This window comes from Pygocentrus nattereri, chromosome 30 (assembly GCF_015220715.1).
Source record: "Pygocentrus nattereri isolate fPygNat1 chromosome 30, fPygNat1.pri, whole genome shotgun sequence".
Taxonomy (NCBI): Eukaryota; Metazoa; Chordata; class Actinopteri; order Characiformes; family Serrasalmidae; genus Pygocentrus; species Pygocentrus nattereri.
Genome location: NC_051240.1, coordinates 12,929,036 through 12,954,413, shown reverse-complemented (window position 1 = coordinate 12,954,413; position 25,378 = coordinate 12,929,036). Strand labels below are relative to the sequence as shown.

The 25,378-nt window shown below is 40.3% G+C and overlaps 1 protein-coding gene and 1 non-coding gene across 3 annotated transcripts; one reads left to right on the top strand and one right to left on the bottom strand.

The window, feature by feature from the left end:
* The first annotated feature begins 194 nt into the window (after window positions 1–194).
* Window positions 195–21,680, top strand: gpr155b (G protein-coupled receptor 155b). 2 transcript variants are annotated; one of them, XM_017703692.2, is made up of 17 exons: window positions 195–328; window positions 5,146–5,614; window positions 6,865–7,043; window positions 7,630–7,850; window positions 9,529–9,703; window positions 10,527–10,682; window positions 12,925–13,008; window positions 13,103–13,223; window positions 14,043–14,127; window positions 14,520–14,610; window positions 15,185–15,395; window positions 17,231–17,296; window positions 17,502–17,605; window positions 18,777–18,872; window positions 19,045–19,109; window positions 19,260–19,394; window positions 20,628–21,680. In XM_017703692.2, the coding sequence occupies exons 2-17, from the start codon at window positions 5,197–5,199 to the stop codon at window positions 20,674–20,676; spliced, it is 2,256 nt and encodes a 751-aa protein (XP_017559181.1). In that variant the 5' UTR covers window positions 195–328; window positions 5,146–5,196; the 3' UTR covers window positions 20,677–21,680. The 2 variants fall into 2 exon arrangements, with proteins under 2 accessions (XP_017559181.1, XP_037392421.1); XM_037536524.1 differs by having other exon boundaries at window positions 195–376.
* A 159-nt stretch (window positions 21,681–21,839) lies between these two features.
* On the bottom strand, window positions 21,840–21,911 carry trnae-cuc. The gene has a single exon. It is a non-coding gene; the product is annotated as a tRNA-Glu (tRNA).
* Between the last annotated feature and the right edge of the window lie 3,467 nt (window positions 21,912–25,378).

Genomic DNA, 25,378 nt, shown 5'->3' with positions numbered 1-25,378 from the left:
TTTCATGTTGTGAATTTGCGAGGTAAAGCTGAGAAACATTAATATTCGACTTTAGAAGAAGCCTTAAATACAGATTCATAAACTCATAGAACAGATTAGCAAATGATAAACAGATCCACAAAAGCGCTCGATTGATTCAGACTTATGAATCAATTCGGAAAGAGCCGATTCAAAAGATTCATTCACGAGTCGGACAGTCAGAGACGGAGAAAGCGGACGGGGAGCCTCGGTATCTGCTGATGATGAGGAGGGAGAGTGACAACATGTAGGCGACGGACATGGTCACTGAAAACGGGCTGCCATGAGCTTTTGTTTCCGCTTCATGACGGTACAGTATCGGCGAGCTAATACCATCTCCGCCCGTTACTCCGTTAGGGTAGGTCGCGTGACGGGTCAGCGGGCAGTTTTACAGAACTGACCGCTCGTGTTTTGGATGAGGAGAGATGGCGAGGTTTTCTCTGCAGGTGTGGAGGGCGGATGGACCACGCTGGGCTGTGTGGGGGCTGCAGCACACTAGTGTGGTGTGGCCTCACTCGGCTGCACTCACCAACATTAGAGTACGAAGGTCTTTATTCGTTTAAACGCAGCTGGTCCTCCTCCTCCTTTATCTGATTAAATACACAGTAAAGACAACGACGCGGCTCTGTGCTCGTAGACCGCTGTGGGATGCTGAAACAGTGTTTGGGAAGTGATCTCTATCTCTCTCTCTCTCTCTCTCTCTCTCTCTCTCTCTCTCTCTATATCTCTATCTTTTTCACTCTCTTCCTGTCTCATTTACACTCTGTCTCTCTCTCTCTCTCTCTCTCTCTCTCTCTCTCTCTCTCTCTCTCTCTCTCTCTCACTCTCTTCCTGTCTCATTTACACTCTGTCTCTGTCTTCCTCTCTCTCTCTCTCTCTCTCTCCCTCCCTCCCTCCCTCCCTCCCTCTCTCTTTCTCTTTCTCACTCTCTTCCTCTCTCATTTACACTCTGTCTCTGTCTCTCTCTCTCTCTCTCTCTCTCTCTCTCTCTCTCTCTCTCTTTCTCACTCTCTTCCTGTCTCATTTACACTCTGTCTCTGTCTTCCTCTCTCTCTCTCCCTCCCTCTCTCTTCGTCCCTCTCTCTCTCCCTCCCTCTCTCTCTCTCTTTCCCCTCCCTCCTTCCCTCCCTCCCCCTCCCTCCCTCTCTCTCTCTCTCTCTCTCTCCCTCCCTCTCTCCCTCCCCCTCCCTCCCTCCCTCCCTCCCTCCCTCTCTCTCTCTCTCTCTCTCTCTCTCTCTCTCTCTCTCTCTTTCTCACTCTCTTCCTGTCTCATTTACAATCTGTCTCTGTCTTCCTCCCTCTCCCTCTCTCTCTCTCTCTCTCTCTCTCTCTCTATCTCACTCTCTTCCTGTCTCATTTACACTCTCTCTCTCTCCCTCCCTCTCTCTTCGTCCCTCTCTCTCTCCCTCCCTCTCTCTCTCTCTCTCTCTCTCTCTCTCCCCCTCTCCCTCCCTCTCTGTCTCTCTCTCTCCCCTCCCTCCTTCCCTCCCTCTCTCTCCCCCTCCCTCCCTCTCTCTCTCTCTCTCTTTCTCACTCTCTTCCTGTCTCATTTACACTCTGTCTCTGTCTTCCTCCCTCTCCCTCTCTCTCTCTCTCTCTCTCTCTCTCTCTCTCTCTCTCTCTCTATCTCTATCTGACTCTCTTCCTGTCTCATTTACACTCTGTCTCTCTCCCTCCCTCTCTGTCTCTCTCTCTCTCTCTCTCTCTCCCTCCCTCCCTCTCTCTCTTTCCCTCCCTCTCTCTCTCCCTCCCTCCCTCTCTCATTTACACTCTGTCTCTGTCTTCCTCCCTCTCTCTCTCTCTCTCTCTCTCTCTCTCTCTCTCTCTATCTTTCTCACTCTCTTCCTGTCTCATTTACACTCTGTCTCTGTCTTCCTCTCTCTCTCTCCCTCCCTCTCTCTTCGTCCCTCTCTCTCTCCCTCCCTCTCTCTCTCTCTTTCCCCTCCCTCCTTCCCTCCCTCCCCCTCCCTCCCTCTCTCTCTCCCTCCCTCCCTCTCTCATTTACACTCTGTCTCTGTCTTCCTCCCTCTCTCTCTCTCTCTCTCTCTCTCTCTCTCTCTCTCTCTCTCTCTCTCTCTCTCTCTCTCTCTCTATCTTTCTCACTCTCTTCCTGTCTCATTTACACTCTGTCTCTGTCTCTCTCTCTCTCTCTCTCTCTCTCTCTCTCACTCTCTTCCTGTCTCATTTACACTCTGTCTCTGTCTTCCTCTCTCTCTCTCTCTCCCTCCCTCCCTCCCTCCCTCTCTCTTTCTCTTTCTCACTCTCTTCCTCTCTCATTTACACTCTGTCTCTGTCTCTCTCTCTCTCTCTCTCTCTCTCTCTCTCTCTCTCTCTCTCTCTCTCTCTTTCTCACTCTCTTCCTGTCTCATTTACACTCTGTCTCTGTCTTCCTCTCTCTCTCTCCCTCCCTCTCTCTTCGTCCCTCTCTCTCTCCCTCCCTCTCTCTCTCTCTTTCCCCTCCCTCCTTCCCTCCCTCCCCCTCCCTCCCTCTCTCTTCCCCTCCCTCCCTCCCTCTCTCTCTCTCTCTCTCTCTCTCTCTCCCTCCCTCTCTCCCTCCCCCTCCCTCCCTCCCTCCCTCCCTCTCTCTCTCTCTCTCTCTCTCTCTCTCTCTCTCTTTCTCACTCTCTTCCTGTCTCATTTACAATCTGTCTCTGTCTTCCTCCCTCTCCCTCTCTCTCTCTCTCTCTCTCTCTCTATCTCACTCTCTTCCTGTCTCATTTACACTCTCTCTCTCTCCCTCCCTCTCTCTTCGTCCCTCTCTCTCTCCCTCCCTCTCTCTCTCTCTCTCTCTCTCTCTCCCTCTCCCTCCCTCTCTGTCTCTCTCTCTCCCCTCCCTCCTTCCCTCCCTCCCTCCCCCTCCCTCCCTCTCTCTTCCCCTCCCTCCCTCCCTCTCTCTCTCTCTCTCTCTCTCTCTCCCCCTCCCTCCCTCTCTCTCTCTCTCTCTTTCTCACTCTCTTCCTGTCTCATTTACACTCTGTCTCTGTCTTCCTCCCTCTCCCTCTCTCTCTCTCTCTCTCTCTCTCTCTCTCTCTCTCTCTCTCTCTCTCTCTATCTGACTCTCTTCCTGTCTCATTTACACTCTGTCTCTCTCCCTCCCTCTCTGTCTCTCTCTCTCTCTCTCTCTCTCCCTCCCTCCCTCCCTCTCTCTCTTTCCCTCCCTCTCTCTCTCCCTCCCTCCCTCTCTCATTTACACTCTGTCTCTGTCTTCCTCCCTCTCTCTCTCTCTCTCTCTCTCTCTCTCTCTCTCTCTCTCTCTCTCTCTCTCTCTCTCTCTCTATCTCACTCTCTTCCTGTCTCATTTACACTCTGTCTCTCTCCCTCCCTCTCCGTCTCTCTCTCCCTCCCTCCCTCTCCCCCTCTCTCTCTCTCTCTTTTTCTCACTCTCTTCCTGTCTCATTTACACTCTGTCTCTGTCTTCCTCTCTCTCTCTCCCTCCCTCTCTCTTCGTCCCTCTCTCTCTCCCTCCCTCTCTCTCTCTCTCTCTCTCTCTCTCTCTCTCCCTCTCCCTCCCTCTCTCTCTCTCTCTCTCCCCTCCCTCCTTCCCTCCCTCCCCCTCCCTCCCTCTCTCTTCCCCTCCCTCCCTCCCTCTCTCTCTCTCTCTCTCTCTCTCTCTCTCTCTCTCTCCCCCTCCCTCCCTCTCTCTCTCTTTCTCACTCTCTTCCTGTCTCATTTACACTCTGTCTCTGTCTCTCTCCCTCCCTCTCTCTCTCTCTCTCTCTCTCTCTCTCTCTCTCTCTCTCTCCCCCTCCCTCCCTCTCTCTCTCTCTTTCTCACTCTCTTCCTGTCTCATTTACACTCTGTCTCTGTCTCTCTCCCTCCCTCTCTGTCTCTCTCTCTCTCTCTCTCTCTCTCCCTCCCTCCCTCTCTCTCTTTCCCTCCCTCTCTCTTCCCCTCCCTCCCTCCCTCTCTCTCTCTCTCTCTCTCTCTCTCTCTCTCTCCCCCTCCCTCCCTCTCTCTCTCTCTTTCTCACTCTCTTCCTGTCTCATTTACACTCTGTCTCTGTCTCTCTCCCTCCCTCCCTCCCTCTCTGTCTCTCTCTCTCTCTCTCTCCCTCCCTCCCTCTCTCTCTTTCCCTCCCTCTCTCTCTCCCTCCCTCCCTCTATCCCTCCCTCTCTCCCCCCCCTCTCTTTCTCTCTCTCTCTCTCTACCTCACGTTCTCTCTGTGTCTCTCTGTGGAGTTTGCGAAAATTAAGGAATCATTTCCAATTGAACTTTACATCATCTCTTTATGTATTTTCTTTCTTTCTTAATTGAATGTATTTATTTCAGTTCAGTTCAATTCACTCAGTTTAGTAGCAAAAAAGATACATTTGCATTGCCAAAGTTTGGGTTGCGAAGTTTGAGGTAATTCAGGAAAAATTAAATTAGAAACTGAACGTCAGATGGGTTTGTAAAAATATGAACATGAAAACTTTTGAAAGCGTTTAATATTGAACAACTGCCGCAAGTCTGTCTATCTATCTATCTATCTATCTATCTATCTATCTATCTATCTATCTATCTATCTATCTATCTATCTATGCCATTCTGTCTTCATAGCAAAATTAAAGGGCCCATATCCTGCATTTTCCTTTGTTTATTATATTTGTTTTATTTCATTGTTTACGTTTATGTACAAAAACAAACACAATTCATTTATACTTGATCATTTTCTAACATCCCTGGCTGTTTGTTACTTTAAGACCGATTGATGTGAATGATCTTTGCTTTGATTATTTCATTGGCTTCTTATGTAAAAGCAGTCTGAGCTGAAACATTTCTCAGAACTGTTGTGTACATGGGTGGAGCTAAACGGCTGTAGGATGAACAGACAGAAATGTACCAGCTTTTCCAAACAGCCTGTTTTTGCAGCTGAGTTTCTATATGTGGACTGAATGGACTGGAGAGTGAACTGTAGGCTCTGAAACTTTGAGAGTGTTTACATACGACATCAAACTCTCGTATTAAAATGGTTTAGTATGAAATGGGTCCTTTAAGGAATAATGACAAATTCAGCATTGTTGACCTATTAAGATTAAGAACAATGTCCTCTCTGTGTTTCCCTGTATTTGTCTCCACAGTAACATGTTGTCATTTCCCTCTTTACTCATTTGTGTAGAGTGTAATTCCATCTGTTTTTCTCTGCAGATTTATCCTCCTCAGAGTTAGAGCAGTTCTCCGTGCTCATTTGATGTCATCATGGAAGGCCATTATGTCACCATTCATGGCCTCAACGTTACCCACAATGCTCTGTCCACCCCAGCCATGTCCATCGACAGGCTCTTTCCTGCTTTGCTGGAGTGTTTCGGGATCATCCTGTGCGGTTACGTGGCCGGCCGAATCGGGGTCATCGGAGCCGGTCAGGTGAAAGGCCTGGGCAGTTTTGTGTCCTGCTTCGCTCTTCCTGCCCTCCTTTTTAAGAACATGGTGCAACTCCAGTTTGCGGACGTGGTGTGGTCATTCCTGTGGAGTGTGTTGATCGCGAAGGTGTGTGTGTTTGTGCTGGTGTGTACTCTCACGCTGCTGGTGGCCGATCCAGAAAGCAAATACAGTAAAGCGGGGCTGTTCTCCATCTTCGCCACTCAGAGTAATGACTTCGCTCTGGGATATCCCATAGGTGAGTGTGGCTCCACAGACACACTGAGCATCAGAAATATCTCTCTCAGAGCGTTTAAATCTCTGAACTCACTTTAGTTCATTTAGGACTAATGACAATTCAGTATTCAGTGCATTTTCTTCTTCACTTTCTTAGGAAATGGTCCAGTTTAAATATTTTTATACATTTTTACAAAAGAATAAGCCCGCCACAATTATTACATTATTACATAATCACCTGATCACAGTTTTTTAAGATGATTGCAGATTTGTTTCCACGTTTATTAACTTTCGCTGTCGTGTTTATATCGCAACAAACAGGAATCAATTGACTGTTTTTATAAGTTGAAAAGAATAGGATAAGATGACTAAGCCCAAGTGTAAAGATTACTGCTGTACTCAGTGTGAAAGGTGTTTCAGTAAAGTATTAGCTATGAACGTGTGCACATTTATGCAACCGACTATTATATATGTTCTTTTTTTCCCCAATAATGGTCTCTTTGTTTTTCTCTTGAATTTTGTTGGTTGAAGGTAAAGTTGGACCTGCATTATTCATCTTAATGTCTAGGTTTACATTACACAATTGCAGCAATGACAAACTAATATATAACCTCATATCTTCAAAATGGTAACTTTACAGGAGAAGGAAAAAATTTACTTTACTTTTAATTTAAGTCAATGGAGCCAGATTTTTTTCCAAGTCATTTTGGGCTGTTTATTTTGGTCCATTCTTCATGGCATTTACACACAAGGTAAACGGCAACAGGCATTTTCAAACTATGTTAAAAACTGAAAAATGACAGAAATGGAGATTCAGGGTTTTCTTCCCACAGCAGCAAAATATATATATATAATGGTCATAATATAATAATATATATATTGCTGCTGTGGGAAGAAAACCCTGAATCTCCATTTCATATATATATATATATATATATATATATATATATATATATATATATATATATATATATATGTGTGTGTGTGTGTGTGTGTGTGTGTGTGTGTGTGTGTAAATTTCTAAATTCTACTCTATTTTTAGGTTATTAAATTGCAGAATTGACCATGTAAAAACATTTGTACAAATAGGTCAGATTTTTTAGTCTTATTTTTAGTCTTCTATTTCTTCCATTGCAACACGTTCAGATGACTCTCACACAGTCCACCAGGCTTTTTTTAGGTGGGAGTTTTACATTTGAAAATATAATTTTTGCACAAGCCTGTTTCCTCAAGTCATATGGGTAACTTTCTTTTCTTCCACCTCCTTTTCAGTGGATGCTCTGTACCGGAGTTCCCACCCAGACTATGGGCAGTACCTGTATTTAGTGGCTCCAGTGTCTCTAATGCTGCTGAACCCAGTGGGCTTTGCCCTGTGTGAGCTCCAATGCTGGAGGCAAAGCCCGGACCACAACCACAGCAAACTGCACATCATCGCCACCGTTCTGCTACGGGTGTGTGTTAGGGACATAAAATATAACATACCGTATTGTAGTCAATGGTATCGCAGCATATTGTAATGTATCATATTGAACTAATGAACTGTAAATAGAAACGTTCATTTAATAATGTAAGGTACATTTTTAGGCACTCCATAACCTGCCACAGGTATGAACACACAGGAATAATCCTCCCACGCGACATTATGTTTTTTATGTTATTATATTACTGTAGAATTTACTAGAATATTTGATGAAAACTGAAATTTAAAGTGTTCTCCAAAATCCAAATAGTTGATCATTCAAGACATGTTCGGTGTCTTAACTTCTGCTTTTTTTGGTTTTGCACTGGAGTTATAAGGGCAATGCAGCTGTCAAGTAATGGAAGTAGATAGCCACAAATTAACATCATGCAAACTACATGTCTAAATTACAACCTACTTGCCTTAAACTGCATTGATTTGTAAGATACAGTAAATATCAATACATCTGCCCAATGCTGATTTTTTTAAAAGCTCCTATCTGCTAATAACTACATGAAACTGACAGGGTTTTAACCTGTATATCTTAATAAACAATCTCTATTTCTCTTACTCTACAGGTCATTAAGAATCCTATCGTCTTTATGGTCATGGTTGGGATTATCTGTCACTTCCTGTTTGGTGGGCATGTCCCTGCATTGCTAGGGGAGTTTGTGGATGGATTGGCTGACTCATTCGGGGGGGCTGCGCTCTTTTACCTGGGATTGACGATGGTGGGACAGATGCACAAACTCAACCGCTCCACTGGAGTCACCCTCATACTGCTCATCACAGCTAAACTGTGAGAACATTTGTATGTGAGTGTGTGTGAGTGTGTGTGACCAGGTTAAGGTGACCTGTGAAATTTGCAGGTTACAGCGTGTAATGGCTTGACTTGTTGCATATTAGATGATGTCATCTTGCTCAGTTTCTGTGGAAAATTTTAGTTATACAGGAAAAGATGATAAATTGCTTGTGCTTTTGGTGGGGGATTCCCACAGTGACCAAACCTCCTACTGTCAGATGCACATACTTAACAATGTTAACAACAACTGGCAACAACAAATAAGTGGGCACCTTCCTTTGTGAGTGTCTTGTAGAATTAAGCCCACAACATCTCCAGAAGGCTCAACCATGGTGTCTGGCGTCCCAGTTCCACCCCTGCCCATGCTCACGATGGGCCTGGGCACATGTCAGTGTCAGAATCAACAGGTACACCTCAAGATACACCCAAGCATTACTGAGAGACTTCCCACAACAAGCATGTTTGCCAGTGAATTTGGGTACTTAGGATTATTTGCCAATGGATCTAAGTATGACATCTTCAGCCATACGTATGTCCCAAAGATTTAGGTGGCTTTAAGTATGGCCTCTGCAGCTGTACCCATGCCCTGCTGATGCAGTCTCTAGGTATGCCAAAATCCACAGCATCTTGTAAAGTATGTCAAATATACCAGCATACCAACTCCCGAAACAACAGGCTTCTTCGGCAATGTGGGTTAATTCACATGTCCCCAAGTAGCTTGTGAGCGCCATACTTAAAGTTGCCTATATCTGTAGTGCATAAATATGGCTGAAGACTTAGATCCAGCAGCAAATCATTTAGATAAAGGACCCAGACAGACAGGAATTCAAACATGCTTGTTGTGGAGAAGTCTCTCAGCAATGCTTGGGCAGTTCTTGAGGTGAATTGTTGTTATTTCTGATATTGACGTGTGCCCTAACCCATTGTGAGTATGGGGGGTGATGGGTCTGGGACTCCAGACATCATTGTTGAGCTTTCTGGATGTGTTGTGGACTTCACATGACACTGACGAAGGAAGGTGCCCACATGACAGTGTAATGGTCTAATGCGCAATGTTTTGCTATACTTAGGCTCAGTTGTAAGGTATGGGTGCGTGCATCTGACAGTAGGAGGTTTGGCCAATGTGGAAGTCCCCTACCAATAGCACAAGGACTTTATTTCCTGAACCCAATAAAACACAGGCTCAGTATGTATAACATTGAGCTAGAAAGCCCCAAATAAACAAAACTAGTATTGTGTAATATTACAGCCAGTGAAAAGTTTGAAACATTGGTTATGATTGAATAAATTATTAAATGATGGACATAAAATCTTTAAATGTTTTATATATATTCAATGAATATTAATACCTTTGTATAAAAATGTATTATTAAAAAAAGTACTTGGAGTAAAGCTTTTGGATTTTGCAAGGTGCCATAACTTTTAGAAGTTTTCACATGTTTTTTCCCAAGAAAATCCGCGACTTGAACTGGGAGGGCTAGGTGAGTTGGTATGGGTTAACATGTAAATATAGCATAGTTCAGGGTAGGCCAATCAGAACAGAGCATATTTACATACATCAGTAAAACACAGTAACAGTGTCTGTTTAATGGAGAGATGAAGAGAAGTTATAAAATAGTAAATGATTGAATAAAAATGAATTATGATAGATTTTATTTTATTTTATTTGCTGCAGGTTGATGATGCCGTTGATGTGTAAGGACATGTTGGAGCTGTTGGACGCAGGTAACTCTGGAAACAGATCTGCAAACCACAGCAGTCTGTCTGATTATGCCTTCCTCTATGGGGTCTTCCCCACCGCTCCCAGCGTGGCCATCTATGCTGGACAGTACAACATGCAGCTGGAGGTGGTGAGTACACTCTGACTTGAGACCAGTGTTGGGTTTCCACGGTAGTGACTCTGATTAAGATTATGATAAGAGAGTTTGATCCTAGAGGGAACACGTGTCCATTTGTGTGTTGTTTCAGTGAGGACACACTGGTCATCAAATTTTTGGGGACGCTTTTCAACATGGTTTTACAAATGAGCATTTTTTCTGTTTGCAGTATTGTAACCTATAGAGTTAATTTGGAAAATAATATCAATAATATTATGAGTATTTATATGTGCATTTGTGACATTATTTGTGACAGTACTATCCTGGGAAAAGTACCAGACCTTACATGTTTTTTTCCCTTGTTGTGATATTAGCACTCATCAGCACTCAAACCCTGCAGATGTTTAAAACTGAAAATTTTAAATTGTAAGGTGAAATGAGAAGTGTAACTCAAAAGTAGGGCTGGGTATTGTTCTCATACATATGACAATACAGATACCTTTACTTTGATACTGATTCTCTTCTCTTAATTTACAAACTCAAAGTGGGTGTAGTTTAAAGGTTAAATGAGTGTGAGGGATTTTTATGAACTGAAATAGGTTACAGACTTACCAAGAAATGCTGGCATTGATAACATGCACACGGAATGTTATTTAGACAACCAATCAGCAATCTAGATTTTGGAACAAGCATGCTTATTGGTTCATGGATGCCAAGTCTAAATACTTAGGTATTAAGCATAAATACTTAGGTATCAGTATCACAAAAGTATTACCATGGCCTGGAATACCTTTTATCTGTTATAATGATAGCATATCTTACTGTAAATTACCTCCCACGTTTACATGACTTATAGGTGACTTCCGGCATGGTCATCAGCACCTTACTGTCTGCGCCCATCATGTACCTGTCTGCATGGTTACTGACCATTCCCTGGATGGAGGCTAGACACCTAATCTCAGAGTTACAGGAGGTCAGCTTCAACATCAGCATCATCAGCCTCATCGCCCTGGTGAGTATATGCGTATTGCGTTCCTCTTGGAAATAAGAAAGAAGGGAGTCAAAACTCTGTGAATGATATTTTTCAGAAAAAAATGATAAAAAGGGACAATGTGTGGGGGAAAGTTAAAGAAGATTAAATAGAGAGCCAAGATTTTTTGCTGCTATATGAACTAATCATATACACATAAGAGGATTACTGATCAAAGGTGTTAAATAAAGAAAGCCTTGTGTAATTTTGGAATTCCAGACTCTAGACTGTGTTGGTCTATGCACATGGACATTTTGGTACTTTAAGGCATACTGTTGTTGTTGGAACAAAACATGGTGTCTCCATTTTAGTTTTTCTTTTTAAACATAATTTGCAAATGCCTACGGACCTTTACAATGTGTTAAAATTTCATGATGAATGGACCAGTAGAAATATTCCAAAATTACTGAAAAATCATGTTCAATTAACTTCCATTCATTTTTCCTTCTTCTAAGTAAATGTACTATTTTGGAGATTCAAGCTTTTGTCACAACAGCAACAATATGCTTGTGCCTACGCAGTCTCTTAGTGTTGGGCATGTCGGTGAGAAAATAATTAATTTGATCCCCCACAATGCCACAGCCAAGAGAGTCCAAGAGAGAATAGTTGGCCTAATTTACTCCTGGTGAGGAGGATGCCCTTCCTCTCCCCATCACTCAGTGCAACCCAAGCCAATACAGGCTTCTGCCTGAGCTGCCTGATGATGTTGTGTTAGAAGCCGTTAAAAAAGCACTTCATGTGCTTTCTCCCAGTGTGGTAGCATTGTGTGAAAGGGGAGAACCAATTGGTGGGTGGAATTTGCCACAACAGAATTATTGCATAAGAGAATTGGATAAACATTAGAGAAAAAAGTACTTACTTCTACATAGGGTGTCTTAGCGTAGCTAGAAAACTGTTGCTACATGTGCCTCATGAGGTACTGTAGCCTGAACTGACTGTTGATAGTGATCAAGCAACATGCCTTTAGGCCATCCTCGGCCAATGGCGTGTCGCTTTAGTTTGCATGCCACTAAGTAGTTTGTCTAACCCATTTCAAATGACTGTCACATGATAGAGTTCCCTTTAGACAGCTTTGTTGTGTACATTCTCCTTTCTTCAGAGGATTTTTCACAGCTGTGGCTGTCTGTCTGAAGGCTCTGCTGTTTCTGTAGCCCACATAAATGCATTTCACGTGATTGTTCACATGATAGAGGTTTACTTATCTACATTCCTACCAGAACAATTCCCACAGACCTCTAGTCTAAAGAGTCAAACCAGGAAAAAGCAAAAAAAAATGTTAATAATTTGTAGCCTCTCGCTCTCATAGCATCTTTTTTCAAAGGGAACCATAACTTTGATTTTGCTTTCATATGTTTCTCTCCAGCAAGCGCTGTCAAGTGTAGTCTGCTGGCATTGCTGATATTGCCCATTAGCTTTGCTTTTGATGATACTTCATATACTAAATGATACTTCTGACTCTTTGTACTTCAGTGATAATCAGCCTTACAGTTGCTGGAAATGAGAAATTTGGATGAGAGTACTACAGTTGAGTCAAGCAAAAGTGTGGAAAATAAGCGTACAGTGCACAATCAGCAGGGCTTTATGGGTCGTTTGAAGGGTCAAACTAGTAAAATGCTTTGAGAAAGGAGTGTGCTAATCATTTGTGTTAACATGTTATTAACAAGTTAACTTTGACACCACTAGATTGTATGGAGAACTAAACAAGATTGTAGGCTATTGAAGACACTCTAGACCAGTGGTGTCAAACTCAACGACTAAAAGAGCCATATTAAAAAGTCTCAGCAAATCCGTGGCCAGCTGTGTTTTATTTTATTTTTACCAAACATTTTGCCATGACCTGAATGGGCCATTGTTTATTCAAAATATACAAGAACTACATCAAAATAGACATTACATAGAAATTATTTTCCCAAAAAAATTTTTTAATAAAAATAAATTGTTTTCTAAATCATTTTTTAAAACTGCTTATTTGCTTGAACGAGACACCAGGCATCTTTTCTTGGGAGAAGAGGGTCAGAACGCACACTGTGTTGCAGTGCATGCTGGGGTCTGGAGTGCTCATGGTGAAATGGGCTAATAAGAACAGAAAATTAAAAATAATCTCTCTGGCTGAATAGGATTGTGTCACAGGCCTGACTTTGCCCGCAGGCCTTGTGTTTGACACATGGGCGCTAGACTGTGTTAAACTGTATCTTCTGTTTTGTTTTTGTATGTCAATAAACAGGTGTGGACTATTGCTGTCATGCTGCTCAGCAAGAAGTTCAAGAGACTGCCTCATATGTTTGCAACAAACCTTTTCCTCGCTCAGGTGGGTGCATTCAGCTATGCAGCTGTCTCTCTGCTTCTTCCTCTCCTGTGCTCTCTCATTTTTATACCCAGCATGTGTGTGTTTTCTCTTGCAGCTGTTGGTGTGTGTGTCGATGGTCTTGTGGAAGTTTGTGGTTCATCAGGACAACATGCTGGCACAGATCCTCACCTTCACACTGCTGTATGGATCTCTTTACAGCACCTATCTGTGGACAGGTAACACGTGCATGCAATACTCACTCTAGGTGCATGCCTAGAGGCCCCCCAGCTGACCATTGCAGATGTGCTTCATACAGGAAATTTTTGAATAGATTATAAATCAGAAACATTTATTACAGTAAGATGAATATCTGTTTGCCAAAAGTGAAGTGCAGAAATGTTCACAAGTCGATTCCATCCAGTCTCAAGGGGTTCAGATCCAAGTTGAGTCTGGAGTTTCTGGTGTGCAAGTTTGGTCAAGGCTCAAATCTTTGATAGAGAATTTCAGTTAAGTCTCATTATTATATGCATTGTACAAAAGTAAACCTATCATCTCTATCTATCTCTCTCCATCTCATCCAACACAACACCTAACTGTTAAAGACTTTACAGGGTGATTCATAGCAGCCATGGTTTTTCTCCTGACTCAGTAATGTTACTTTTTTGATGTCACCAAAAACATACATAGTGCAGCTATAATTGATGTGCTTCAGTTAAAAATAGCTAATTTTAAAACGTAGTAGCTTTTAAAGCCTCTGTGTCTCAGAAATGAATAAAAGTTTGACAAAATTTACAAAAATTTTACAAACAGATTAATCACACTGGGGACAGTGATGTTTTCTGAAATCTGGTGATCTGATGCAGAATGACTTTCTATGAATGCTACAATAGAGCAGTTATTTAATACATACTGTACAGCACACACAGATTATATGTACAGTATGTATACACTCCTATCCACATTTAATTATGACTGTTGATTATGTTGTTTTGTCTGGAATTGTGATTAGTCTGTGCTGTGTTGTGTAGTTGTGTAGATCGTGTGTTGTGTTTTAGGTCTGTTAGCGTTTGCGCTGACTCTGCTGAAGAAGAACGAAAAGCTCAAAGTTCGACCCATCATCTTCATCCTCCTGGGCTGGGGGTAAGAGTGTGTGTGTGTGTTTGAAACTGAGACACAGAATAACACTGTACACTGTCATATTGTGCCGCATTTAAAGTCACTCTGAAATAAAAATTTAGCTTTTTTTACTATGATATTTCTTGTCCCTGATCATTATAAGCGTGGTACTAAAAGTCAAAATTCTTGTTTTCGTATAGTCTTCCATTAAAATGCATTGATTTAGTTCAACCTCTAATGCATCTTTACATTTCTGATAACATTGCAGTGCACCAGCATGTCAGTAAAATGTGTAACTTTTTGTGATTAATTGAATCATTATCTGAATAAGTGTAATTATTATTACATTAATTTTATATTTGTCAAATAATATATTTTAACTTAAATAAAATATTTTAAATAATATATTTTAACAGGGTTCCATTTCTTATTGTGGGATTGCTGCTTGTTGTGGGTGAAAGAGAGAGTAAAACAACTGACTCCGCCTTCTTCTACGGCAAGTGGCAAGTAGGTTTCCATTGTTCAATTTTTGATGCAGTTTGTAGGCACGTTGAATGTCATGTTAAAATAAGCTTGGTGTTTTTTTAATCTATAGTTCTGTGCAGGTGAAAGACCATCCATCATTTATTTTTCCAGTCAACACAGCCATTAAGTACAAGTTATTCATTTTTAGTGTAAGAAAAAAAGCAGAAACCATTTAACACAAAATTACATGGAGGAGTCAACAGCAAAATTTAAAATCAGATTGTTCAATATTTAGTGTATTCACTTTGCCTTTCTTACAGCTTCCATTCTTTTCCAGAAATGGCAGTTTCAGTTTCTCAAAGAAATCTGCAGGGTCTATTTTTTCATAACTCCAAAGTTCAGTTTTGGAAGTTGCTTGCATTTTCTCACACTACAAGTAATCTCGAACACATTCAGTGATGTTGAGGTCTGGACTCAGGGGTGGTCAGTATTGTTCAGAGATCACCAAGCAGTTCTTAATGGGCGTTTTGACTATAAATCCCGCTTAGTAGAATTGCCCCACGCTAACATACGTGTCATGCTGTGTGTCCTCTGTCTCTCCCTCTGCATCTCTTAGATTGTGAGCAGTTTGGGGGTATTGAGCTGTGGTATATTGTTGGGTGGGGTGTCTCTCATGGGGCTGAGTCAGAGTACTCAGGAAGAGCAGAGTTACCAGGCTTTGGAGCAGAGCTCCATGTCTGGCACCACAGAGGACCTGAGGGACCCCCCACAGCCAGAGAACCAGAACTCATCCGAGAGGGCAACATCACATGGGAGTCTGAATAGAGGTATTCAGCCTCAATGTATGTATGTATGTCTCTGTCACCTCGAAGGAAAACATGTGGGAAATGTGAAATCAGTTCTGACTGATTGTTAACCTAAGCATAAAAATAATCTACCTTGAAAAGCATGTAGACTTAAATACTTCTATGAACACTGAATTGCCAGTTTCAGTACATCCAAATTCACTGGCATGTGTGTCCAATTCTTCCACCAAATAGGTGCGCTTTGTAGATTTACATTTACTGCCTGTAGCCAATCTGTTGCTTCACAATTTATCAGCCACCCCTCTACAATGCCCAGTTAACCTATGAGCAGGTCAGTGTCAATTTCCAGTTGTTCAATGAGAATAAAACAACACCACAGAGGAAGCATAATAAGTGTATGTCACTTTGTCATTTTAAGTGGGGGGGGGGGGGGGGGGGGGGGTTTGAATAATTAATAGAAATATAAAAATATTTTGTTTTATGTGTAACGGGTTATTCAGAAATATGTTATGGTGCCCATAACATAGCACACAATTAGGTACACTTCAGGCCCGGCATTAGAAATTAATCATGAGTGGGGTGGGGTGACAGAGCTCAAGTGGACTTGTTTAAAGGAGCTACATATTCAGGACAGATTTAGCAGGACAGCCACGTTTACAACAACTCGCCAAAGGTCTACCATTTAGAAAATCTGTCTACTAATTTATCGTCCCACGACATACAGCACTTCCCTAAAGTCAGCAGTATAAAGCGATGCAAGTAAAACCACCCACGGCCTTTTATGCCAGGCAAGCGTCGCAAACAGTGAAGCACAAAGTTTAGTTTCACTTTGATAGTTTTTTTTAAAAGAAGCATTTTTACTAGACCCTATAGAAGCTTGTATAGAGCTTGTACTGGGCGTAGTGAAAGATATTGTTTGGTTGGTCTAAATGACTAATGATTAAATGGTGCTTGTTCTGGTACACTTACCTACACTCATTGGCTTATTTATCACCTGCTATATGTTTCATTATGTAGATATGCTGTTATTGACTCATTATTGTAATCAGCATATGAGATGTATTAAGTGATATGTAATAACTGATCTAATGTAATAACTGATCTAAAATCAGCTTATCTCTATTATCTATAAACTGTCACTAGGGCAGTACAACTCTGGGATGTACCCTCAATGGTACATCTCAGTACCTTTAGTCAAGGAGCATAATTATACTATTATCCATTGAGATGATATTTTGTATTGTTGTATTGACTCCACGCTCCCTGTCTCATCTCCAGGCTTTTTATTTTATTGTTCTGTTTTAAAACTTATGTTATGAGAGGTACAAATATTAGGTTATTAGGTTGTGAGAAGGTACAAATATGTAACTTGTATATAAACCTATTTAAGGTTCACAACTGGAGCTTCAGTGCCTCTTGTGTGGGCTAATTAATGCATCATCACACCAATACTACACAGGTGCCAGTGTATGAAATGCATGATATGTTAGTGTGTATTCTGCTTGCATATCAGGCACATCCATGTTACTGAGATTTTTGAACACTGTGTACATTTACTGTACACCAAAGTATCACTTAACTTAAAGTATAGGCTTCCAGTAAGCATTGGTAATTATTATTGATTACTTATCGTCTACATTATCCTTGTAAAGAATCAAATTTAGACCCTAAGCCTGATTTTTATTTAGTTATTTTGAGTAGGAGGAAAGTTGAGACCAGTCCCACATCTCTACTATTGTTGAAACTGCTGTTTTGGGCACCAAAGCCTTGGCACTGATAAATGTGTTGTGTCTAATGTGTTGCCTTAAAATGGTGCTATGTGTGTCTGATAAAATTCTCATCTGTGTTGGTCTTAGATCATAGTGACCCCATGCCTGATATGATATCTGACCGTCTGAATGACTCACCAGCACCACCGTCAGGCAAGAGTTATACACCTGCATTTGCTGTTGAGAGATGTAATCTGTTTGTGTATGCATATTCACATATAATGTTGTCCCAGTGTAGGGTTTGTGGGCTGGTATGGTATGTGTTGTGTATGTGTGTGTATGGTAACTGTAGCCTGTGCCGCAGGTGTTGTGTGATGTTTTTGAGTTGTGAATGTAGTAAGCGTGTTTTCTTGTGCAGGTGCAGCTCTGTGTGAAACTTCGAGCTGTGTACGGACGCAGGAGGAGAGGCAGGTGGCTCGGCATGTGTTGCTCTGTTTGCTGCTCATCGTCAGCCTGCTAGCAGTGAGTCTAGCAACAACATATCAACAGAAAACACACATGCAACACTAGTCCTGTGCCAGTCTTATACCAGCACCATACATATTCACCTCAAAAGTCAAACAAGAATCACGTTGTAAAAGTTTGAGGTCAGTATAGTGGAAAAGGCGTATTTTATGCATGTTTTAAAACCCTTAATCAAAACTCAAGGCCACTGACAATTTGATTATTTTACAAATTAATATAAATAAGTAAATAAATACATGGGATATGGCATTTATCATGTAATAACTTTATGTCCAAATACTTCAAATAATTCAATAAAACATCAAATGTAACTGCAATTATAAACCTATATGGTGGGTTTACTTAGTTTACTTATTTTACTTATTTTATTTTGTGTTTTCATTATTAAATTCAGTACTGAAAAAAAGTGAGAGACCACCCTTAACTTATTTCTAATCAAAACAGCCATTAAGTAAAAGTGATTCATTTCTCAGGAGATATTTTTGAAGATATGAGATATAAAATAATCCACTTGCCTAAGGAAGAAACATAAGTGAAAAAATAGGAAGATCTCTTAGACCATCAAAACTTCAGATCTGAAAACATCCACAGGTGTTTCTGTCCATCCTTCCACTGTGAGAAGACCACTCAGTATGCAAAGCTATAAAGAAACCCTTACTGAGAAAAGAAAAAAATTGCAAATGAAAGAAAGCTGCAGGTGTTCTCGGAACAATGGATAGACCATTCCTGAGTCCAGACCTCAACATCCCTGATATTACTTGGATTGTAAGAAGTAGAAATTGAACTAACTTCTAAGACTCAACTTTGGAGGTGTTTAAAAATATCCCTGCAGATTTCCTTTAAATTAAAACTGAAAGCAAGTCTCCTGAAACTAATGGAAGCTATAATAAAGGCAAAGAGTGGACACATTTAATACTGAATATTTTGAAGTTATATTTAGTTGTTGAGGCTTCTGTGTGAGGCTTTTCTGTTAAGTATGTATAATGTTTTCTGCTTTTTTTTTACAAAATTAATAACTTGTACTTAATAGCTGCTTTTACTGTAAATAAAATGAATGAATTAATTAAATTTACATTAAATTAGGGGCGGTCTTAAACTTTTGCACATTCCTGTACTATGTACTATATACAGGAACGACCACTCATGTCTTTGTGTTTGTCATGGTCAGAACCTGTCCAGCTGTCTCTGGTGGCTTTTAAATACTGATCCTGGACGACTGTATCTCGAGCTGCAGTTCTTCTGTGCTGTGACCAATTATGGACAGGTGCGGCGATACAACTACATACATATATACACACATATATATACACACACACACACATATATACATACATATACATAAATATACATACATATACATAAATATACACATGTATACACGTACCTCATAGACCACAATATATTTGCTAAATAGTAATATGTTAACTCTTTTCCAGGGTTTCATTTCATTTGGAATATTTGGGCTGGATGAGCATCTCATCATTTTACCATTTAAAAAGAGGTGAGTGTAAAATGTTAGCATGCAATTACAGTGCACTGAGCATGTGTCTTATTATCGCTGGTTTTGTGTGCATGTGTGTGTGTCAATATGGCTTATGTGTGTTATATTTTTGGTGATTGGAAACGTGTGTGTGTGTGTGTGTATGTGTAGGCTGGCAGCATTTTGTGGTGGCAGTCAGGAGGAAAGCTGTGGTCCAGCTGCTGTTCCTGAGGAGATCCGACTGACCTGCACCCAGTTCGTTCGCTACCACAAAAATCAGTGTGTGCAGGACATTGTGCGCAAGAGGTTTGTTTGCAGATGCATGTGTGCCTGTGTTTACATGCAGGTTAAACAGAGAGAGTGTGTGTGTTTGCTTTAGGAGACACTGTGTGAAACAATGTGAGTTTATGTTTACATAGACTTACACACTTGTTTGGAGATTGAGTTGTTGGGTTTAGTCTCTCATCTCCAGCCTGTTTCAGTGTCTGGGCCTCACAACATACTCTCTTTTGATTGGAACACAGAACACAGTGTTCCTCAATCAAAATTAGTTTTGAAAAAAATACTCTCCTATAAAAACATTAATAGAATAACAAAACACTATCTGCTAGTGTAACTTAGTCTGAACTGGTTCAAGAAACAAAAATGAAAAGCAGGATCTAACAAGATTTTATAAATCTTCCAGATCAGAAACGTTAATTTGAAAAATTGACATGTGAATAAATAAATAAATAAATATTTAGTTAAAAAAAAGACATGGATGTTTTATCGTCAGCCTTAAGTGGTTTTGGATCAACAGGGCTGTATCTAAACTTTTTGAGCAGGTAGCACTGGTGCTAGAAAAGTGTTATAGTAATATACAGTATCTGTTACTGTGCAAGAGGTTTGACTGCAGTTGTTCATTGTTTTCCACAATGATTCAGATTGCCCACAAGGGGCCGTCAGTAGCACTCAAGTAGTGTTTTTATCATTGAAAGGGAGGAGACACACACCAGCAGGATCTCATGAATGCATGTGATTTCATTCAGTGTATGAATTTTACGTACATACAGGTATTTTAAACAGGGAATTTGCTAACTCTGATTACAGTGTTTAACAATTAAAATGTAGTATTTTGAATTTGTTATGATCATAACCTCTGGTGAATTATAGGATGTTTCATAGCTTCATCTTACAAACAGTAGAATACATTAACCTGTGTGTCAACCTGTCGATATCAATACACATGGCTGGATCAAAAGCCTTTTATTACATTAGGCCTACGTTTAGCCTATATAAAAAGAGTGGAATTAATCTGTTTTAAAATGTAGTTGGAGTAGAATCAAAATCGAGGGTACAGGCTTTTCTTATGACAAGGACAACATGCACTTAGTGTTTTATAACAATGTCTTGAATGGTAGTACGTTTCTTTTCTTTTGCTTGCACCCTTCGCATGGGCTTTAACTCATCTCTCCTATGTGCTCTTTTCCTTCTTCCTGGTTGTTCCCCTCTATCTTGTTTCCACTTTTCCCTTTTCTGCTCTTTCTCTCACGCTCTCAGTGGATCAACTGAATCTCTCTCAGGTCCGGTGGGTGAATCCTTGCTTTGATTGACAGGTGTGCTGTTTTTTTGCTGGACAGCAAGCTGACTGATTGGCTGGTGTGGGTGGGTATAATCAAAAATAGAGGTTTGGACTCGTTTGATGACTCAGTTGCAGCAGGGAGTTATCCAGCATGTCATATCGCAGCTGTATTTCTGTGATGACAACCATTGCTTTTGCTTCTTGGACGATGGAATCAGAACAACCTGAACCCACTGAGCAGAACTTGACTGTGAATCAAACTGAGCTGTTTTGTCTACCACTGGAAATTGTGCTACTTGAATTCTGTCGCATGGCATGCCAAACTTTAGGGGGAATCAGGTCTCTCTCCGTGTCTTCTTTCATTAAAACCCTTTTCACCAAGTGTGCAGAGGGCTACTGCAGAGCACAGACTGAATGGGATTCAACACATGGGAATGAATATTTAACTGTTTCCGCATGCCAAGTGCTCTTTACATTGTGTGAACAGTTCATGACCAAAGGACAAATTAGAATGGTCCATGTTTACCTGGAATAAAATCTCATACATTAAAGTTAAAAGCCTTCTAATAACCCCTTACAAAGTTACAAAGGAGAATAGAGGTTTTGTTATGAGAGTGACCGTATCTTCACTTAAAGGGATGCTCTGGGCAGACTAGAAAAACCCTTTCTGATGATTTTGATTATATCTTAAAGGTGGAAGGAAATTTTGCTTTGGGGTGGATTTTTAAGGGCAGGCTGTTTTTTTTATACTATCTATCAAATGTAGTAAGATGCTACATTTGTCTAAGTGAATTAGTTAACATGTCTAAGTGAACATTAATTAACACATGCTCTACAGAGAACACACTTCTGCACATTTTAAAGCATCATAACGGTTTACAATTATTAATGATGAAGGGCACCTCAGTGGTGTTTCACTGCATGGATGGGTTAGATCGTGGAGGTGAAATTTCCCCATTGTGGGACTAATAATAATAAACACCACATGCACACCAGTGAAGACACACTAGGGGCAGTGAACACACTTGCCCGGAGCAGTGGGCAGCCTCATCCAGCAGCTGAGGGTTAGGTGCCTTGCTCAAGGGCACCTCAGTCGTAGACTGTCGCCTCAGAGGATCAAACCGGTGACTTTCTAGTCACAAGGCTGATTCCCTAATCTCCAGCCCATGACTGCCCCATAAACTGAGGGCTTCCCTGGCCAGGAATTGAACCCGGGCCACAGCAGTGAGAGTGCTGAGTCCTAGCCACTAGAACACCAGGGACAGCAGTAATTATTAAATTCAACATAATGGGAAAAAAACAAACAAACTATGGCCTGTGCAAAGTTTATGACACGTTTATATATATATATATATATTTTGACATGTTAAATTTAAATTTGTTTCTTGTGCAGGATGTGTTAACTTATTTTGAATTAGACATTTGTCAACAAAACATTTGACCAGTGGTGTTCAAACTTTAGCATATGACTGTAGGTAGTGAATGTTACTGCTAGGAAGGTAGAGAACATATTTTAAACCTCTAAAATCCCAGGTTTATTACATTGTTAGGCATATTATTGTGTAACTACAAGGACTACAATGCAAACTGGCTGAACAATTCTTAAGTTATAAAAGTGTGTAGAAAAACTTTGGACCCGCTGCTGGGTTCTGGCCTTTTAAGGGCTTAAACAGCCTGCCTATCAATGGGAATCCTCCCTTCAAGATATGTCAGTAGAATGGTCTGGCTAGAGTGTCCCTTTAAAATATACTGTATTTTTAGATACTAAGCAGCATAAAGGTATTATCTATGACTACTGATCTGACTCCACATCCTGTTGTTTTTTGTTTTTTATTTAATAAAATATAAGCTACTTTCCTGTACCAAGAGTTCAGGTCATGGTCAGGACAATCTAATATTTTAAATATTTTATGGAGTTGCTGCATTTCCTGCATAGCAGGGTTGGGATCCATTCAAATCGGAGTCGAAAATTGACCATTTATTTACATTATTAAATTTTTAATATAACCAATGTTTGCACTTAGCAAACCACTACAGTCTGCTGATCACATAAGATCATATCACTCCTCTGCAAGTTTGAAAATGTTAGACTGAATCTGAAATGACTCTCTGATATGAAGTGCACAGCACAGAGCTTTTATGCCCTGACTGAGAATCAAATTTTGATTCAGCCTCCATTTCCCTCAGTAATAAACCTTTTATCATTTAACACTGAATGCACACACACGTTATCCTTTAAGGCAGGTAAGAGTCTCCTTGCAAAACATATGAGACACAAAATGTAGATATATGCAGTGCTGTCAGAGACCACCCTTTATTTATTTTGCAGTCAAAATGGTTGTTAAGTTAAATGCCACTACCTTATTTATATGTATACTTTTAAATAAATAAATAAACACACACACACACACACACACACACACACACACACACACATATATATATATATATTCAGTATTTAGTGTGTCAGGAGTCACATTTTCTTTTTGCATTTTATTCCCACTTATTTTCCTTTGTCTTTCTCTTTCTTTATGCAAGTGGATTCTTTTATACGTAATTTCAGAAATGTCACCTGAATATCGTGATATAATGAAGTGAATATCCACTTTGACTGAAGCTAAATAAATGAAGGGTGCATGATTGTGTGAAACTTTCACAGTTGCTTAACAAAAAGTCCACTATGGTGCTCCGTTACTGGTGACATGTAATTTGACTCTGTTCATCGCAGATTGTGATCGCACTCTTAGATCTTGTATTGTAATTACTTGACATGTTATATTACATGTGACGGTGTACAATATAAGTATGGTGTGTTGATTTACATGACTAAGAAGGTATGCAATTTGACTTTTATTTCCTTATCAGGTACTTTGTGATGAATCCACTAATCAGGTATTTAACGATGCCATTTATATTACTAAAAGCTGTTTTCTGGTTACTGTTGTCAAATCCCTTGCGTCTACCTAGACTGCAAAAGCCATGCTGTGTTTGAAGTGAGTGAGATGTACTGTAGTATTAGTTTAGAATTGTTTGAAGGTTTTTTCCCCAGTTCTAATTGATTGTTGAGCTGAACTGGAAATAATTCATTCACTGAATCCAACCCTACTGTTCAGCATTACCCTTATGTGTGCCTGATTTTTGCATGTTTTGTTTCATGTAAGAAAAGCTGGTTCTACACAAATTGTGATATAAATTTTACAAAATCTGTTTGCACCCAAATAAGAAGTGTGTGGCGTCTTCTGCGCATTATCTTACTGTCATGGAAAACTAGAACAAATGTTTCAGACATGAGCAGAGACTTTATTTCTTGTTTATCTATTTGTGTTTACCCAGATATTTCTGAAAATATGCAATAAATGTCTTGTTGCAGAAACCTGGTTTAATTGTTTTTTGTTTTAAGTACTTTGGTCATCATACAGATGTCTGCTTTATTTGGTGGGCACTGACAGTGTTTTTTTAAACACAGATTCAAAGTACTTTGCTGAGTGCTGATGCCCTGTGGCTATTTATGTGGCTATTTATGTGGCTTTTTTTGCACTGAGGCCCGTACGATCCTAGTTATGTCTTTGCTGCATATCATAATTATATACAAATTGGGGGTGTAGCATATTAATATTATACTGGTAATAACACTGCCCTCCGAACGGTAGATGAGGGTTTCCATGGGCAAGACTCTTAATACTACACCAGTAAGGGTGTATTTACTGCTTTTGTTAAATTAAAATAAAACCTGTTGGTGTTGCTAATTAGAACAAATATGAACACCACCACCGTTTGAGTCAGTTTCAAACATGAACACAAAATTAGCCAAAAATGGCTGAACTGACCAAAATCTGTATTCTCTCAGAATAGATATTAATTCTGAGAGAATAGAAGTTCATTCTGGTCTAGTGCTGGTTTAGCTGGCCATGGTCAGTCTGTTTGACCATCATACCAGCATCCAAAACACAACATGTGCTGGTTTTGTTGAGCAGCTATGCTGGTCTGTGTTGACTTTTGCAAAAATGCATCCTTTTAAACTTTTTTTGGTCCAAAAGAACCAAATTACAAATGTACACGCACCCAAAGGGTTGTTGCGCAAGACTCCTAATGCTACATTCGCCTGCATCTGTAAACTCACTTGTAAGTCGCTCTCTGGATAAGAGTGCCTGCCAAATGTATAAATGTAAAATGGGTCTCGTCATAAGAGGTGAATAGGATATTAATTTCACAGTAATCCACAGACAAATTTACGGGTAAATACAAAAGTGTGAAATAGTTTTGTTGACTTTCTGGAAAAAAAGTACAAATCCTCTACAGAGAACACACTTCTGCACATTTTAATACACGGTTGCAATTAGTGGGGAAAAAATAAAGCACAAAATGTGGCCTGTACTTCCAAAATAAATGTATACTAAAAATTAAAATGAACTGCAGAAAAATGTCACATTTAAGTTTACACCATGTATAAAATGTGTTAAACCATTTTCACTCAGAAAATCAAATATTACTATCTATCTGTTCATCCATCCATCCAGCCATCCACCCATCTGTCTATCCTTTGGAGTTTTTTTTTTCTGCTCAACTTTTTGAAAAACTTTTTTAGTTTTTTTTTTATTCCCGCGAAAAAGTAATAAGAGGTACAAGTAAGATTTAAGAACTGAAAATATTAATTCATAAACATTGAATGCCAGGGGTTCGTAGAGAAAGGAAAACAATCCCATCATATAATAAATTACTGGCTTGCTCT